This window comes from Lacerta agilis, chromosome 3, assembly GCF_009819535.1.
Source record: "Lacerta agilis isolate rLacAgi1 chromosome 3, rLacAgi1.pri, whole genome shotgun sequence".
NCBI lineage: Eukaryota > Metazoa > Chordata > Lepidosauria > Squamata > Lacertidae > Lacerta > Lacerta agilis.
In genome coordinates, this window is record NC_046314.1 from 56,044,816 (window position 1) to 56,064,133 (window position 19,318).

At 40.8% G+C, this 19,318-nt stretch overlaps 1 protein-coding gene across 1 annotated transcript; it reads right to left on the reverse strand.

The window, feature by feature from the left end:
- Nucleotides 1-14,203: 14,203 nt before the first annotated feature.
- Nucleotides 14,204-14,950, reverse strand: LOC117044705 (peroxiredoxin-5, mitochondrial-like). The gene is given in 2 exon segments (XM_033145511.1): nucleotides 14,204-14,781; nucleotides 14,783-14,950. Coding segments are annotated over 2 exon segments (468 nt in total). The 5' UTR covers nucleotides 14,917-14,950; the 3' UTR covers nucleotides 14,204-14,447.
- Nucleotides 14,951-19,318: the final 4,368 nt, after the last annotated feature.

Consider the following 19,318-nt stretch of genomic DNA (forward strand, 5'->3'; position numbering starts at 1 on the left):
GGCAGACACGAAAGGGCTATTCCCATGCACATGCTCATAACTCTGACATTTACTTGTTTAAGGAACACAAGGGTGGTGAACTTTTCTCAGTTAAGACACAACTTGCCACCAGTGTGGAAAGGAAAACCCCACATTCACTCTCAGATAACAATGCCACGTGGCCAAACAACAACAAATTCATGCTTAAGAATGTCAGCTCAAATGGAAACTATACCGATATAAATTGTAAGTGCAAAATAATTTGTAGCATTTATTCATAGTTTAGGGAAGCTGAGAAAACCTGAGGGTCACAAATATCTCTCGGGGAGAAGGGACACTAAATTATTTTTGGTTAAAATAGTTTTTGCACATTTAGTATTCTTGGAGTTGCAGATTTAAAAGGAAAGAAAATTGACAATGAATGTGATGTTCCCAGACAGGGACTGAAGTATCGAGTGTTGCTGATTCACCGACTGGACAGTATGCTAATGCAATTAAAAATAATTTGAATAGCTTCTAAATCACAACCTCAATAAGTCCTTAGCTAATCTTAATTCAAGGGTACTTCTAGGCAAGTCTTCCGTTATCTGGCTATATTAAGTTGGAAAGAAATCCTGGTCTAAAGAATGTTCCACAATGTGATATATAGATTCCTAATTAAAGGATCTTATTGAAGATCATCTGTATCTATGATTTAAGGTCTTGTACATGTTGGCAGTCCAGAGATAGTGAGCCATAGAAGGTTTTCGCTCTCTGTTACTTCACCAGCTAGCTTTATTCTCCTGCATTTTTCAGAGAGAAGGAGACGGAAAACCTGTTACAAAATATTGCAATACATCCCCAGTCCCTTCCAGGATTCATCTCTGTGTACAGTATTCCAGGGAATGGGGTTTCCCTGATCCCACTGATACTTATTACAAGCTGTTAGAGGGTTAAATAAGTATGTCAGCTGTCATACTTCAACATTCCAAGCAACCTCAGAGTTGACAGACTGGTTTTTTTAAAATGTATGTATGTGTTTACAAAAGCCCTTTCCGTTTAATTTACATACTTCTATCTTTCTTTATATCTAAGGTTTATTCTCAGTATGCAGGGGAAAAACACTACCTTATCTACTACTGTATAATATATTTGCCTAAGGCTGTCGACATGCAGCAGTTTGTTCGGCTGTCAACAGTTGGTGCTGTGAACAGAACACTGCAGCAGCATCAGACAGCGTTGGTGGGTGGTTCACGTGAGTCATGGAGGAACAAACCAGAGCAGCTCCTCAGCAACCAAGAAGGGAAGCAGCAGGCAGCAGGAGAGCAGGAAATAGCTCCCTCAGCTTATCATGCTTATTCCTCCACAGCTCGCCTTGGCTGACTGCCACCAAGTGCCCTAATGTCTTCCTTCTTGTGGGAGAAGTTACAAAAGGAAAGTGAAAATCCAGGCAAGGTGACTCACTCAGATGATTATCTGTTTTTCTTAAACATACAGACACAGGCAAGCAGGCAGGCAGGCACGCACACGCACACGCACACACACTCATAGCAGCTCTTTAGGTCAGTCCATTTTTCTGTGGCATCATCTATTCTGCCTGGTCAGGTGTATTTCCTTATAATTACATTTGGCACAGTCGCCTCAAATTGTGGAAGGCCTGAATATTAGGCAGGTCACGATTTCTCCTGGTTCCAAACATTAAATGGCTGAATACAGGTAATTTAGATGAATGGTTCTCAATTGATTTCAGTTTTGAATTCAATTCCTGCAAAAACTAAAGCGAACAAGCAGAGAAAGCTTCCATTCCAAGGAATATAACATCCTCTCTTAAATGTCCATTGCTTCTGTACCACTGATTTGAAAGATCAAACTTGGCAGTGTGGCACCTTTAAACAAACAGAAAATGAAGCATTGAGATAAATTTAATATTTTTTGTTATTTACAGCTTCAACAACAGCATAGCATCAGTAGCTCGCAGACTATGCTATGGGCTATTTATATCTATTTATTCCTATCTATTTTCGATCCTATTGAGAACCATTCAAAAATCAAGCATGTGCAGAATTCAATAGTCTACATTACAAATATGTGTACACACACACACACACACACACACACACACACACATTGTCGGCAGTGCTGCTAGATGCTGGCAGCATTGGCAACAATTCATACCTGTATATCATTGAATAAATAAAGGCTTAAAATAGATCTAGAAGCTTACATGTCAAGAAAATAAGATTTCTCTTAAATTGGAACCTGTGTAATCAGCAGTCCACTTACCTGGAACATGTCTTTTGAAGCTGAATGTACCCTAATGGAGTGAATGGCAATGACTGCTGCTTAATTAAGGCAGTTATTAGCATTAGCACTACTTAAAGGGAATATATTCAAATGGCCAGGCTATTAAGTGATGCTTCGCCAGGTGTGCAGTTCTGAACTCTGATCTTTTCCATTAGTCAATTGCTAAAGTTTAAAGCTTAAAGAACGTCAGAGCCGTGGGTAGTGAGTACCATGTAACTATCTGTGTTTGGTTCATTGTGCAGGAGTTACTGATTCTGAGAAACCTGCTCAGTCTGTACTGTTGAGTACAGTGTTCACAGCCAGCCTGTATCAAGTCTTCAAAATGCCCATTCTGAATCACGGAATCTCAGGCACAAATTCTCACAGATGCTAATTTATTTCTTGTGCTGTAAGATGTGTATTCTAAAATAATAATAAAAACCCACATATTTTCTGAAGTGAAAGGTTAAAAAATCTTGTCTAAATTAAACATATTAATTATTTCAGCGGCATGAAATTTTAACATAACTCCATTTCTACAACCTTTCTTTGAGAAGTAGTATGGCATGGCCCTGCTAATATTAACTTAGAAGTAAGTGTTGCTGCACTCAATGGGATTTGAGCCTTAGAAAGTGTGCTTCGGATTGCTGTCTTTGCTTTGAATCTATCCACCCTGCTCCTCATTCATTCTCCCCCCCTTCTCTGGGGGGGGGGCTCATAAAAAACATATTTACACACTGGAACATTTATTATGGAGACATGCCTTTCCCCCCTCTAGCTATTACACAAACTGACTCCAGTGTATCTTTATAGCCGCACCGTGTTTTGACATTTTCAGAGCTTTCTGTGCCATTCTGCATATTATCTGATTCTCCAGGTTACTGCCTGTCAAGTGTGATGGACGGCATAATTAAAAATCCAAAGGCAGATATAAACTGACAAGACTTTCCTGCCGATATCTATTCTATCATTTATATTAAATCTGTATCTTGCAGCGTCATATGCAACAAGGAACCTTTTGCTTCAAACGTAGTACAAGGCAAAACTCTACAAAAAGGCTGATGCAAAGGAATTGCTTAGTGACAGAAGCCTGTCACTTGCTCCTGCTTTTACACCATCTTAATCAGCTTGTCTGTCGTGACAGGCTACCGACGTTGCAATAAAGCAAGGGTTGTGACTTTCTGCTGTTCAGACGTTGCCTGGAAAAGTTATACCGTGGCTCTGATCTAGAAATGTTTGCAGCATTAAACCATGTGCACATATTTCACACACTGACCTGGCAGTCAAATAGTTATTGTGGTCAGTGTTTTGTTTTTTTAATGAAACCAGTTCACCAGGGGTGGAAGGAAATATAGATTGTGTCTCCTTACTCCCCAAAGCCATTGATCAGTGCATTAGGTATTTTGGAGGGAGGCACAAGGGGTATTTGCCCACCCTAGAGAGGGCTGTTGCTATCATTAGGCCAACAAGGCAGCTGCCTAGGGCACAGGCAAATAAAAATGTGTATATATGTATGTATGAATCCCAACTCACATAGCAGTATACACAGTGTTACCTTAGCATTGCTGCTAAATGAAAACCGATGCTGCACTGTGGCTGGAAAAAGGAAGGAGCATGTGGTTAGCTAGAAATGTGTATCTTATTAAAAATTGGCTCATGCCTTTTGCCTGCCACGTTGCAATACTTGTGGAATTGATAAAACGAGCATCCATCTCATCAGAATGCATGCTATTCCAGACACGCAGGCAGTGCTCCTTTGGTCCAGTAAGTCTGAGCTAGAATAAAATAATAACAATATAATAATAATAATAATAATAATAATAATAATAATAATAATAATAATTTATTATTTATACCCCGCCCATCTGGCTGGGTTTCCCCAGCCACTCTGGGCTGCTTCCAACAAAATATTAAAAATACAATAAAACATCAGACATTCCCTGTTTAGGGAAGCTTTTAATGTTTGGTGGACTATGTATTTAAATATTTTGTTGGAAGCCACCCAGAGTGGCTGGGGAAACCCAGCCAGATGGGCAGGATATAGATAATAAATTGCTATTATTGCTATTATTATTATTATTATTATTATTATTATTATTATTATTATTAACTTCCCTAAGCAGGGATGTCTTCAGATGTCTTCTAAAAGTCAGATAGTTGTTTATTTCCTTGACATCTGATGGGAGGACGTTCCACAGGATAGTAGCAGCATTGCTACAACCCACCTGGTGTGATCTTGTGACTCACCTGTGGGTCCATATCCACTGGGTGAAGACCTATGAACTAGCCCACTGAAATCAATAAGCTCAAATATGCCTAGCTCAGGGCTGCATTGTTCAGTTATTGCACAGTATAGAATATCTCTTATTAAAGGGAAAGGTCAAGACCCATTCGTTAATTCATGGAAATATTAATGAAATTATTTTTCAGTTAAAACTAATCAATATCTCAAACATCCAGTGTGACGGGAGAGAGCTGTTTTCTCCCCCTTATGAAATTGTAACTCGTGTATCTAATGAATGCATTTCAAACTAGGAAAGGAAAGAGGTACTTCATAATTACATGAATGCTAAATTACATATTTAGGAAAAAAATAATTAACTATTCAGAGCTGGAACCATAAGCAAGGCATTATCATGGATGGCATAATTATTGTACCAGTCCTATGATCCTTCAACATTATTAAATTCATAAAGTGAAAGAAAGCCTAGACATTAGCAAATGCCACAAATATGCATGATTAACTAGATACAAAGAATGAGATGTCTCTGTTTTAATTAACAAGAGGTGATTAAGTGCAAGATGCGTCATAAAAGACATTTGTTATTTACAGGACGGGAGAAACTGGTGTGAAGAAGGTATATCTACAGGTTTATCTAACTCTCAGTTGATGGGATGGCTCAGCAACGTGTTTTTAGGATCAAGTTACATCTTGGCAGAAATGCACTGGTAACTATTTGGGGTTTATTATTAAATAACCAGACCACGTTTTTTCCATCAGACCACATAGATCAGGAGTAGGGAATTTTACCTAGTTAGAGGGTTATCTTACTCTCCCTGACCCTGGCAGGCCAAATTTGACAAGTGGGCATGTCAATCACCTGATGCCATAGTGATATCAGATGATGCTGTGTTTTAAAGCCTCCAGATTTGGAGGTTTAAAGAGCCTCATGGGGATGCTTGGGAAAGGACAAGCCTGTGCTCCTTTTTGAAACTCTAGTTTATGGAAGTTCAAAGAGCTGCACTAAGAAGGCAAAGTGGTTTCCTTCAATTTTAACTCTGCTCTCCCCACCTTGACCAAAGAATGCTCCCACTGCCCACCAGCTGACAGGTGGGTCAGTGTGCACCTTGCTCCAGGAAAGGAACAATCTGGACCTCTTGATGGTTCCTCAAATGGCCTTGAGGTCCAAATGGGGACATCTGGCCCGTCACGTTTGGTCATCAGGCCAGAGGCTCTGCATCCCTGATCTAGTCCAGCACTTTGGTCCACCTGATCCTATACTCCGAGTTGACTCCAACTAAGAGTAGATTCATTGAAACTAATGGACCTATGTTAGTCATGTCCATTAATTTCAATGGATCTACTCAGAGTACAAGTAACTGGATACAGGCCTGAGTTTCCAACTCCATTTCCCAACAGGGTGATCACTTACACATTGATTATGTATATCCTTTTTTGGCAAACAGAAGACACTGGTTTGCATAAAGTTTGCATAGGCTGATTTCTATTTATAGATGCACATATGGAAAAATTACTATAACTTAATCAGAGATACAGTACAATAGAGGGGAACAGTGTGATCAGTTGACTTGTGTACTTGCTGAGCCTAGTGTCAAGGTACCATCACTGGGCAACTTCAGGGCTCCTGATTTCTCTTCCTAGGGGTGTGCATCTTCCAGACTCTGCCTTTCAAACAGAAGACACCTTCAAGTAAAGGAGTCTCCTCTATAATGCAGGACACATGGCAATGCTAGCTCCCAGAAGTCACAAAGTATGAAGATGACAGCCAACTCCAGTTTTCCTACTACACAGATTCTGTTACTTGAAAGTATAAGGTTTTCCCGCATGCATTTTTCCACGTGTTCACCCCATGGTGCTAGCATAACTTCTAATACTTGCATCCATGTGATTGCATCTGATCTTATGGTTCTTTCTTGGTCGAATTAGCACCCTACCAGGAAGGACAGTGCAGATTTTGTGTGAAAGGTCCCAGGCAGCTGTGCTTGTCTGTATGGTTTGGGGCCTCTAAAAGTTATATTGCCACCTTGCCTTGAGCCCTTGGAAAATGGTCTCTTCCTATAGGGCTACGGTAATAGTTGAAGGATCTCCTATCATATTTAACACAACTAATGCAATATGCCCATTTTCTTTTATTCCAGAAGATAAAACACGGGAAATGGATGAGGAAATTCATTTACAGTGTTTATAATGTTGTTATTCTGTCAATGGGGGTGAGGAAACAAATAACTAGGATAAGCATGGAAAGAAAGGCATTAGGTAATATCAGACCTACAGAACTTGGGACTTGCCAAGCTGAACACAGACCACCATGTACAACTGAACTTTTCTGCAGTCCCATGCAGGCATAACAAAGCTAGAGGTTCAGTGCTTGGTGGGTGTCAAATCTGTCCCCCTTACAAAAATAATAATAATGCATGTTCCAGTTTAAATCAGTGCCCCTTGGCAGTACTTTGTAGTTTAAAGAAAGACAGTTGGGAGATCCCTTTTGGCTCTCCTGCCAGAATTAATAGGTCAGCTCCAAGCATTAGAGTAACAAGGGAGAGGAAACTTAAAACCTTTTAGCGCTATTCCTTACATTGTGAATAAATCACACTTACCATCCCACTGCCCGACAAAGTGACCCACATTTTCGCAAGTAATGATATACCACACCTCCATCAAACTAGGCTGTTCTGATTTATTCCAGCTGACTCTCAGTTTCTACATTAAAACTGTGGGTTGTTGTTGTTGTTGTTGTTGTTTTGGATTTAGCTCCAGTCTCAAAGGATTTGCCACAAAGGATTTCTAGTCTTACACCAGTTTTGATTTGCACAGTCTGTGAATTATTTCGCATTTCTCCTCTCTGATACATCACTAGATAATTATGAAAGTAAAAAGGAAATTATGCCAAGCATGACAGGAGTTTTTAAATGCAAAATGAAACATTTATTATAAAGCTTTTTCAGGCTATGCTATTCGATTACCTATGTTTCTGATTTTAGAGAGGTTTAAGTGTGATGAACTTCTGGTGTTTACATGGGTAACACCAGTGGGGACCAACTACCAAATAAAACGTGAAGCCAGCAAATCTATGTACCTTTCAGGGATTTATTAGAATGTATGTGGCTTAAGAACAGTAACATTATTTCAGGTTTTCCTTCTATGCTCACTGCAAAAAAAGGGAGGGGGGCTGAAATCCATGTAGTAGTGAGTTCTGATCCTATGCAGACATGGAAAAAAGTCTGTGTCTCAACATAGTTCAGTCTCAGATTATTGACCTTCATTCTCTCCTCCACTGCGTTCAGGCACTTGTTCAGGGCAGTAATGACCTTTCCTGATTCAGATGTAACAACAGAGAAATATAGCTTGATGTCATCAACATACTGCTGACAGTGCATGACAGATCTTCAAATGGCATCTCCCAAAATCTTCATGTAGATTTTGAATAGCAGTGGAGAATTTTTTTTAGGTGGCACAGGTGAGAGCCGAGAGCAGGCTGGGGACCAAAGGTGGACAAATTACCCCAGAAGGAGCATGGTGGCCCCCACCAGAGGTACTGCTTCTCCTCTAACACCAGATGGGCTCATCAACCTGAGAAGGTAGCCTATCTAGGAGACGTGCTAATGCACTCCATTTCTCAGGACAGATGTCTCACCACTCATAATAGCTCTATTGAACAGCTACTTGAAGATGCAAGAGAGGCCACAAAATAAACCTTCTTCATCACCATGCAGTAGATGTGACTATGCACTCTAAGCACATGTCTGGTTGGCTTAGCATTAAGTCTTATGGCAGTTGTATTTTAGCCACCATCTAACCTGCTTCATAGCTCCATTCCTGGACAACCAGGAAGCACTATGTGCTTCACAGTGTCAGAGAGGATACTTAGGAGCTATCATGCCAATGCGATTGCAGTTCCATAGTGAGATTGTATTTATTTGGCATATTCCTTTCTCATACCATCTCCAAAATGAAATCTAGGTAAGTTGGTCTGTGACTTGAATTTTGGATCAAGTAATTTATACAACAAATCTCAGACCAGAAACAAATCATTCTAAGGCAACTGAGGCTGCAGTCCTATACATATTTTCCTGGGAGTAAGCCCCACTGAACCCAATGCGCCTCACTTTCCATGTGTATGATTCACTCTTAATCACTAATATTTCTCCAGCTCAGAAAAGTATTGTTGCATTTTTCCAGTACCAAATGTCAAGGTGCTTAATCTAGGTAAAAATAAAAGAGTTTTTCAAAAGGCAGCAGATTTATATTAATGTTGATTTAGTGACATTTCTAGTTCAGAATTTCATTACTCCTCTTTCATCTCAAGTTTTAAAATTGCCTTTCCAACTTTTTGGTGAGACACAATGTACATTCCAATCTCTGAAAAAATAACATCTTTCAGATAAAACACTCTAAATGTACATTTTACTTCCGAGCATTATCCATTCTAGACATTCCATTTGAAAGAGATCAGTATGATTGCTTTCTGCGTAATATAAACTCAGCCTATCCTTCTTAAAACAGGAAAATACTAAATCTAGGAACCAATGATAAATCAACCAACACTCTATGCCAGGGATGGGGAAGAAACATGATTCATTTCAGTATTTAAAGCCGAATCTGATCAAATTCGCATTTACTGAAACACAGCCATCCTTTGAAATTCACACTTATTTGAATTTGTGATTCCCAACCCAACAATACTTACAAGACTGCATAAAAATGCATAAAAATGAATGTATTACGGATCATACAGAAATGCATTCTATTAGGAGGAGAAATTGCCTGCAAAAATGTGAACATTGCATTCAAAAATGTATTTGTTAGGAGAAATTTGCACTAAAAGGCTAAATAATTTTCATGAAGACTTAAAAAAAAGTATAAATCCACAGATTGCTGCAGGAATGTGGAGAACTGAATTTAAGACTGGAAAAATGAGAAAGTGACAGAATCGAGATTGGCAGTTCCTTCCATCCTTCTACGGTACAGACCTTAGTTGCAAACTAAGACACACTGCAGGGGCACTGCCTCTGGCTCTACTAATGGCAAAGGCAGCAGAAATATAAAGTATTCTAGAACAAAAATAAGGAGATTGGCTAAGACAGAACCAGGCCATTCCTCTAGACCTGCCTCTATCACACCGTGCTTCTGCCTGCTTCCATAGGGTGAAAACGCCCCATCAGAGTAGGAATAAGCACACACTATGCTTAGCTCCTGAAATGCTTACAAAACATGGCTGGCCACATAGGAGTGCCCCTCTGGTGACGGTGAATAGCACAGAAAGGTCCCCAGCATTCTACAGCTAATCATTCTGTAGCTTATAAAAATAGCACCTGTTGAGCTAATAATTTGAAATTTGGCATATGAGAGCTACCTTCTGAGGTCTACAAATGTGCACATGTGAAAATGTTTTTCACATGTTTCACGTTTTTTTTATCATTTTTATCATTTTTTATTATATTTTCATCATGAGTTGAATAGGTGCCTTTTGGGGGGGAACTGAAGACCATAACACTTGCCACGACAATAAAATTTGCATTAAGTGAATGCGTTCAAGAGGACTTTGAGAAGAGGAGGGCACACCTAAGACTTTTGTCAACAGACCTTCAAATAAGACTTGACCAACACAGTTAAAATAAAATTCCCCAGTTTTTGAAATAGCTGTATGAAATACAAACAGATGATATTTATAGTATTTTCAGAGGAAAGAGGCTTGGATTCTTGAAAGATTAACAAATTAGGGTTTTTTCAAGGAAAATCTTCCCTCTGGCCCTGGGGGTGGGGGTGGGGAAAGTACCAATGGACAGCTGTCTGGAGCATTAGGGGACAGTTTGTTTCATCATTACCTTTACTAGGCAAGTCTGGTGGCTGATGCTGTTTCTCCTTAGTTCCCTCCATTTTCTGTGAACAGAAACCAATTCATTTTCTGTGGCTCAAGTGTTTGCAACATGTGCCTTGTTAAAATTACCAAATTAAAATGCTCAGCAATTGGGAGATGCCTATCTCTTTCTATCAAAGTAACGTCTTTTCAGTGGAAGAGCAATTTGTGCAGAGCATAAGGTCTCAAACTTCATATTAGTGAACCTCTCAGACCGTTTTGACCTTAGGCATTTCCAGAACAGAAAAGAAAATTCCAAGAAATGCTCCTGTTATTGACTGGACCTTATTGTCTCCTCTCTTTTTGTTTAATGAATCACAGAAATGGAGGTGAACATCTGGGAAATCAAATCTTTTCTAGAACCTTCACGTCATGGTAGAAGTAGCCAAAGCTCAATTGGCCCCAAAGTTACCCATTTCTAATGTCTGAAAGCAAGGGAATCTAAGGATATCTAGCAACAGAAGGGAATCAGTTCTTTTTCCCCCAAAAAAGATTTGATGAAATCATGTCTGGAGTGTTGATAAAGATATATAAAGAGAATCAAAATTATATAAAGAGAATTCAAAGTTAATTTTGGTACAGGAACACTCTTCTTTATTTTTATTCCAGTGTTTATTTTGAAATTTTATTTTTTTATTTAAGAATTTATATCTTGCCCACCACTATTATACGGTGCCAGGACAGTACACAATGTATGCATTACATTGAAATACATTTAACACTCTGATTTAAAAGCTAATGCACATGCTCCTGTACCTGTCACAATCCTAATAAATTAAAGCTTATCTTCAAAAGCCTTGCAGAAAATAACTGTTGTCAATGGGAAGTAAAATTTACCAGCATTTATGCCAGTGTAATCTCGGTTGGTCGGCAGTTTGAATCCCCGCAACGGGGTGAGCTCCCTTTGTTCGATCCCAGCTCCTGCCTACCTAGCAGTTCGAAAGCACGTCAAAGTGCAAGTAGATAAATAGGTACCGCTCCGGTGGGAAGGTAAACGGCGTTTTCGTGCGCTGCTCTGGTTCGCCAGAAGCTGTTTAGTCATGCTGGCCACATGACCCAGAAGCTGTCTGCGGACAAACGCCGGCTCCCTTGGCCTATAGAGCGAGATGAGCACCGCAACCCCAGAGTCATCCGGTACTGGACCTTACGGTTAGGGGTACCTTTACCTTTATTATAACACAAGAGTCTCCCTAGCAAATCACAAATGCAAGGCAAGACAGCACAGGTCTGGGCACTGAGGAGAAATGGTGTTCAGTACAGAAATAAAACAAAGAAAAAATTACAAAACTAACAGAAGTATTTCATGTGCTGTGTCAAGAGCTGCAGTGCTTTTGACCCGAGTCCTCCAATATTACAAAATCTTGTGTCTTTAGCCATTTTCTTTCCAATCCCCAGTCCTGAATAAATTAAAATGAGAAAGTAATAGCAGATAGGTCCTTGGGCAAGGAGAAAAGAAAACTGTTTGAGTACACATGAGAGTAGCTGACATTTTAAAGACTTCGTTGGTTGGGACGTGATTGCAACAGGTTCGGTTCCCAAGATTAAAGTGAAAGGTAAGCTGCGAGGGCTCCAACTATCACTTGGAAGCTCCTTAATTTATTATTTAGCACCCACCAGAATGCAAACGGCATTCCTTCAGGTAGCTGCAGGAAGCCACTTATTCTCTTCCAAGTCTTGGGAAACACATTTTCCTGAACAGTACCTAGTGGAATGGGGAGATGTGATGCAGTTTCATGTCTGAAGGTCAGGAGTTTCAGACAGGGGCTCTGCCAGCAGCCCCCACCCACTGCCTCCTTCACTTGCCTGAAAAATAAAACTATGTTTGACAACACTGAAACTGTAATGGATACAAAGCACCATCTCCCACACCTGTTCCTTAGCAACCCCAACTGCCAGCTTCAAAGATCTGCAAGCCTAGTACTTGATAGCAGTAGTTGTTTTCTATCTAATGGGAGACACTAGTATGATCTAATGCAGTCCCTCAGACGCTGTACAGATTTATCCCTAGCAACTTTGTGGAGGTGCAAATTTGCAATCTCATCCGCCTACCTGGGCACGAGCATATTCAAGTACAGTACAGTGAATTAACTGTTCACTGTCCCTTCAGTATGCTGGCAGACTTCTTCCCCTTGGACTAGAATAAATCATATAGCAGCAAGCCTGTGTTAAGAGAGCCCTACCAGTAAGTTGTATATAACCCCTCTTCAATAAACCTCTGCAGAGCCTGAATGAGTAATCCAAGTTCAACTGACAATACTGTGAAGGCTCCAGCTACATTGCCCTGAAAATTTAGGAAAGCTGACTTTTTAGTTACAAGTCTCTTGAGAAAGCATCCTTTTAGAAATAAGGCTATTCTTGTTCTAAATTTTTTTAGAGTGCATGAGAGACAGGGGGATTCTCTCTGCAAAGCTATCTCCAGTGTTGTGAGGAAGCAGCATTACTTTTCTTGCGGGTAAGCAAGTTGTGAAAGTGCGTTTCTGTGCTTGAAGGGTTTTCAGAAAGGGAAATGATCCTGCTTTTTAATTAACATCTCCCTCCCTAGATAGTTGTGCTTTCTCCGTCAATGTCTTTTTAATGTGCCTTGGAGTTAGCATTTGTAACATGCACGAAGCAAATCGCACATCTCTTTTGCTAAGCTAAAGGCTCAGTATTGCTATAGGGCTTATTTGAGCTGTGAAATAATTGAAATTAATTATAGGGGAAGCTGTATCATTCTTGTTAACTTAAACCAATCAAATCTCAAGACAAATCCGGCAGATTTAATAAATGCATATAATGATGATGACCAGAAAAGACTAGGGAAAGGGGAAGCAGGGAATAGCTAGTAGGTTATTCACCCAATGGTGTCTGCCTGACCCAAGCTGGACTTCACAACCCTTGCAAAGACACACTGCATTAACTGCCAGTCTTGCCTCCTCCCTAAGATTCAAGTGGGCTGGCAACCTTTTTATTTATAGTACACATGCATCTTTATCCATATATGTCCATACTATATTTTTTTCTTTGGTAAATGTGTGGGCCTGGGTGAAAAGAAGCAAACCACAGTGGTCCATTCTGGAGTGCCTGTATTTAGAAATCCTCTACCTTCACACTCAAAAACACAAAAGGCTTCAGAGGAACTTGCACACTTAGGGATGCTGATACACTGTGCATGCATGTCCCTGCTTCCATCTTCCAGCCTGTACATCCAAGTGAATTCCTGAACAGGGCTCTTGCTGAACCAGAATCTATTAGCTTCACAAGACATGGTAAAATGAAGGCGGTTTCTCTGTGCAAATCTCCAGTGATTTTGGTTTAACGATTACTCAATTAAACGTTTCATAGCTATAAACCACCTTGTGTTGAAATCAATTCTCTGGTTTCTACAATCAAGCAGCAAGTCTCATTTCATGTGGCAAATGCTTAAGAAAAAAACAGCATGCTGTGGAAGCCATTCGTATCTCAAAGTGAGATTTTTATTTTTTATTTTTTAGTGAATGTCAAGTGTTACAAAGGTTTCCAGTGGAAACTATTTTGACATGCAGGATGCCATGAAACATCTGTTTAAATAACTATCTGCCTCTGTTTAAAGTGTGCCTGCTGTTTAACTGGTTCTGATTATTGTGCACAGTTTGGGTGAGGAGCATAATATTTGGAGATGTGCCGTCCATTTTTATTTGTACTAAGGAGGGTTGCAGCTGTCTATTAATTGTTCTCACATTTCCTGGTGCATAAATTTCAGACTTATTTTTCTAAACAAAATTAACGGTGGAAGAGGAACTGTGGCCTAGTTTGGGCTATAATTCAGTTCCAGTGACGTACACTAGACACGCCAAGATTTGAAACACGGTTGCCTTTAAACGTCTGGCTCCCCCCCCCCCCCCCCAGTATAATTTTTATTTCAGGTAACATTGTCCGATATAACGGAGTCAAGACAGAGAAGGGATTCAAAGCAGCTACATACATATCCCTGCCATTGTAAAGGCCAAATCCTAGAAGCTGTGAGGGGGAAATAAATCAGCCCAACATCCCTTCTGCATAGTAAGAACCAGGTGAGGGTGGTTGGTTTTGTGCATCTCTTGCTGTCAGGGTTTAGGATATGGGTTAACAGCCACAATGTCCCAGGTCTCAGAGCTGAGATAGGATGTTGCTGGCCAAACTGCAGGTGATGCCTGTGCCATCCTCTTCTATGTTTAGGGCCTTCACCACACCATCTTGGACTACTAAAGAGAACTGTTTGGATCGTTGGGTCCCAAAAAGTTCCCAGAGTGGCTCTTTGTCCAGCAACAGGTTTGTAGCCTTCCCAAATGCTCCTGTGGGATCAGCCAACATCCGGACCTTTCCTTTGGCTTTGTGAGCCTTTCCCCACTCGCTCATGACGAAGACGTCATTGACAGACAAGCAGGCGATGACCTCCACTCCTTTGCCCTTCAGCTGTCCTGCCTTCTCCATGTAGCCTGGGAGTGAATGCACCGGGCACCCCAAACAAGATCCCCTTCTTGCCTGTGAAGAGGCTCGCCACATTCACCTTGTTGCCAGGGTCACCCTCGCAGACCTCCACGCTGGGCAACTTGTCTCCAACCTTGAGGGCCGCCATGGCTGGTGCTCCGGTTGCAAAGGCCCACTGAACGATCCCTTACGTTTGGCTTTTTCAGCCTGATGCTTATTGCTGATTGTAATTTAAAGTGACAGCGGTTCAAAATCTGGTCCTCTTAACATTTTATGAAGCCAGACATACTGAGACAGCATCAGAAGCTCAAGTCCCCCCCCCAAAAAAAAAATCTATGGAGCTCACATATCAAAATAATTCTTTACTTTGCTGAACCTTTATTTTCTAATGACTAATGTTCAATATTCACCAATTAATACTTTCATAACACAATACTTTATCCATGTTAGGTTCAAGGAGAGTCTGCTACCCAGCTGATGCTGCACATAAAGTTAATATAAATTGATTTGTCTTTTCAGGAAACTCGTAAATCATGTGGTTGCATGCAAACTGCGTTATTTGGATGGCCATGTGATTGAGCACCCTGACATCCGGTTCAGCGAGATGGCTCTGTTTCACAATGATGGTGTTTCCTGAAAAGACAAATCAATTTATATTCTTTGGATTAAAGGAAAGCCACAATTGTATGTGGGCATTCAACAGATGGCATGGCAGATGCATAAGAGTTTGTTTTACAGCCTTTGGCTGAATTGGGAACAATTAACAACAAAACATTCTTGGAGTTCCTTCATCCATTGAAGGACAGGATGATCAGAAAAAAATACAATCCATTCGTCCTGGAAATTGTTTCTTTCACTGAAGGGATGAGGGAGAAATATGGCTCACTCTGCATTTTAATGTGAACCTACTTCGTTCACTATTCCCAAAACAATATTTGAAACAAAATACGGCTATCCTTCGAAATTCAAATGTCTCCAAATTTTGCAGTGCGATTCTCCAAGCCCCCCAAAAGCATTCAGAATGTATATTTTAGGGGGAAGTGTTTGTAAGAATGCCAGTATTGCCAATATTAGTGAAAATAACTTGCCAAAATGCATGTCCAGGAAATTGCTTGAACAAATGTCTATATTAGTAGAAATGCAAACAAAAATGCTGATAAAATTTCAGGAAAACTTATTTTTTTATTTTAAAACATGCAGACTGGTGCAAAAATGCGGCAAGAGTGAAAGTATGAGAAATGAGAAAAATGGAAATTGACAGATTCATCCTCTTTGTTGATCACTGTCAGTGTACCCAGTGAGTGAGTGAGTGTGAGTGTGTATCTAATTTTCTTAATAAGATGCAGCATCCTAACAGACACTCCCTGCATTTTTAAATTGTGCAGGCAGTTAGCTGAAGCAGCTGAAAGTGTACAGGCGGAGGCAAGAATACAGCCATAAACAGGAAAATGTGCTATCAATCTCCATTCTCAGCGTTAGGAGGAAAGTAAGCTAGGCTGAACTGACCAACACTGATTGTCTACACTACTTGTCTCAATGTAGTTTGTGTAACTCTTAGTGCCACCAAGTGGCAAACACAAACAACAGTACATTTAAATAATATTTTGAGTGCCAACGTAGAATATATTGAAGTGGGAAAAGTAGGGTCCCTGTTGGAGTGTAATGCTGGAAATCCCTCCATTATATGCTCAGATTGTATAATTGTGTAAATAAACCATATATCATAAAGACACTGCAGTTTCCACTATCCCTCATTCCAAGGAAACCAAACCCTTAGCAAGTGCCTGGAACCCCTGGAATCTCGCAGACTGGGATGGGGTGCAACAATATTATCAGAACACTTTCCCACATTACTTTGCCAATTTATGATTTAAGAAAATTGCCAACTTAAACTCATTTAATAACCATTCCCTTCACCCAAGGATCCTGGGAACTGTAGTTTTAAGGACTATGGATCTGTAACAAAAACAGCCTTGGCCCAATATACCTGAAGGAGCGTCTCCACCCCCATCGTTCAGCCAGGGCACTGAGGTCCAGTGCTGAGGGCTTTCTGGCGGTTCCCTCACTGTGAGAAATGAAGTTACAGGGAACCAGGCAGAGGGCCTTCTCAGTAGTGGCGCTTGCCATGTGGAACAGTCTCCCATCAGATGTCAAGGAAATAAACAACTATCCGACTTTTAGAAGACACCTGAAGGCAGCCTTGTTTGGGGAAGTTTTTAATGTTTGAAGTTTTATTCTGTTTTTAATGTTCTGTTGAAACCCAGCCAGATGGGCGGGGTATAAATAATAATTTATTACTATTATTATTATTATTATTATTATTATTATTATTATTATTATTATTATTTTATCAGAAGCTCTCCTAAACTAGAATTCCCATGATTCCTCCAGGACACTGTGACAATTAGACTACAACCACATAGACACCAACATTTGGGGGAAGAACTGTAGTACAGTGGACTTGCATGCAGATGTTCTCAGGTTCAATCTGGTATCAGCAGGTAGGGCTAGGAATGGCCCCCATCTGAAACCCTGAGAGCTGCTGCCAGTCAGTATAGACAATACTGAGCTAGATGGACCCAATGGTCTGACTCAGGATAAGGCAGCTTCCTGCCGTATGTACCTGTAAATCCCATGGAACATGGTTGGACTTCTTGTTAGACTAAGATTAATATACGCTTGCAGTGTTAAAAACATGCACAAGACAATGTGGCTGTGTAGTGAATATCAGAATCAGAGATGTGAATAAAAATCACCTCCCACTCCCCCCCCCAAAAAAATTCCTGGGACTAGTAAAATGGGTCTAAATCAGCCTTCTCCAACCCAGCACTCTCCAGTTGTTTTGGGCTAAAATGAATTTAATATAGCAAGGAAGGGAAAACAGCTATGGCTGAGAAAAGTTTGACTGTTTCCATGGAAACATATATAAGGTAACTAACACACACACACACACCACATCACAGTCTCTTCCGCAGTGTAACCACAAGACTGAAGAGAACGGTGTTTTATAATTATCAGAACTGGGAGCCTCTACTAGAAACTTGGTTGTTTATAAGGATTGATCATGCCGCTTTTGATTAAGTGTGGTGAAGTGGGAAGTGTTGCTTTGAAACAGAGCCTTTCTTCTTCTTGGATTCAAACAATAAAAGCCAAATCCTTGGGGAAATTGTGTTTTCCCTCTGCCTGGGAGCCTGATTATCTTGCAGTTTCTCCAAGGACTTTCATATGCTGGTTGTTCAGGTTTGTCGCGATGCCCACACATTATTTAGACAGTAAGCATATACTAAATTTGCTGGTTGGAAGAGAGAACCTCAGCAGCAGGAAAACACTTAAAATCAGGATGAGGCTTCTTTTTGCCCTTTTTAGGGTTGCCACACGTCCGGAATTTCCCAGACATATATGGAGCACAGCAGTCGGCAGCTGTGTCCTGGCAGAAATCAGGAAAAAATGTCCGGAAAAATCTGGACACATGTCAGCTCATGTTGCAGTCCCGTTGTTTTTCTTTAAAAAAAATAAAATAAAATAAAAAAGCTCAAAAATGGCAATTATGTTTGTGATTTCGCCAAAAAACTCAACAACTTTTCTGTACGGATTTTCACTGTTTGAAATACGACAACCTAAACTAAATACAGATGTAGGACACACTGGTGCTTAACATAATTTTGGTATATTTTTATAAAACGCACTGAATATACACCTTCTCCCCCTCTGTTCTCCTGCTGTGTGCCCCCTAAATGTGTTCTAGTTCCCCCAACCCTATGGAGCAGATTTGGAGGTCTTCAGACAAGACTCAAATTTTGGTTTGATTTTTGGCAGCATTTAGGCCACAACTTTATTGATTACAGAAAGTGATTGGTTGCATAGGCTCTGGTTCGACTAGGGTTCCAGCATAGGTCAGCCAAGGGTGAAAACCTGGATAAGCGGAAAGCCGGGGACCTGCTCTATCCGCCACTCAAATGTCCCCCCGGACTCCGGCACAGGCACAACCCCCTCTCAGGGGTTGACTAAACCATCGAGTCCCTGGATTCCTTTAACGGAATACCCTTCACATAGGGATGGTGAGAGCGTTCTCCCATCCCTATCACCTGAACCAGAGCCTATCGGCAACCTTACAAGTTGTGACGCAGCAGGCGAAACCCAAATGGCAACAGCCAATCAGCCAAGTGGGGAAATTCCTACCATGCGCCTGTCCCAATGACAGACAACACATGACGGCATAGCAAGGTCAAGAGCACAAGCCCTAAAAGTAGGGAGAGGTGGGCGGGTGTTCCGATACATGCGCCGAAAGGAGGAAGCTCAGGGTCACGTGCATGGGTATTTGTAGGTCCCTCAATCCGTTTAGCTTGCGTCCCATTTGTGAGATTGAACCCTGCACCGAGGGATCTACCGATTGGGTGTTGTGGCTGTCAATCAAACCCACACAGGGTTTGGTTGCCAGGTCTCACCGCAATACGTGCCCTCTTTAAGGAAGGACCTGATTTGCGCAAGTGGAAATCCTTGCACCAATAGGATTTGTTACTGGAATACTGCACTACATCTGCTGAAGTGGG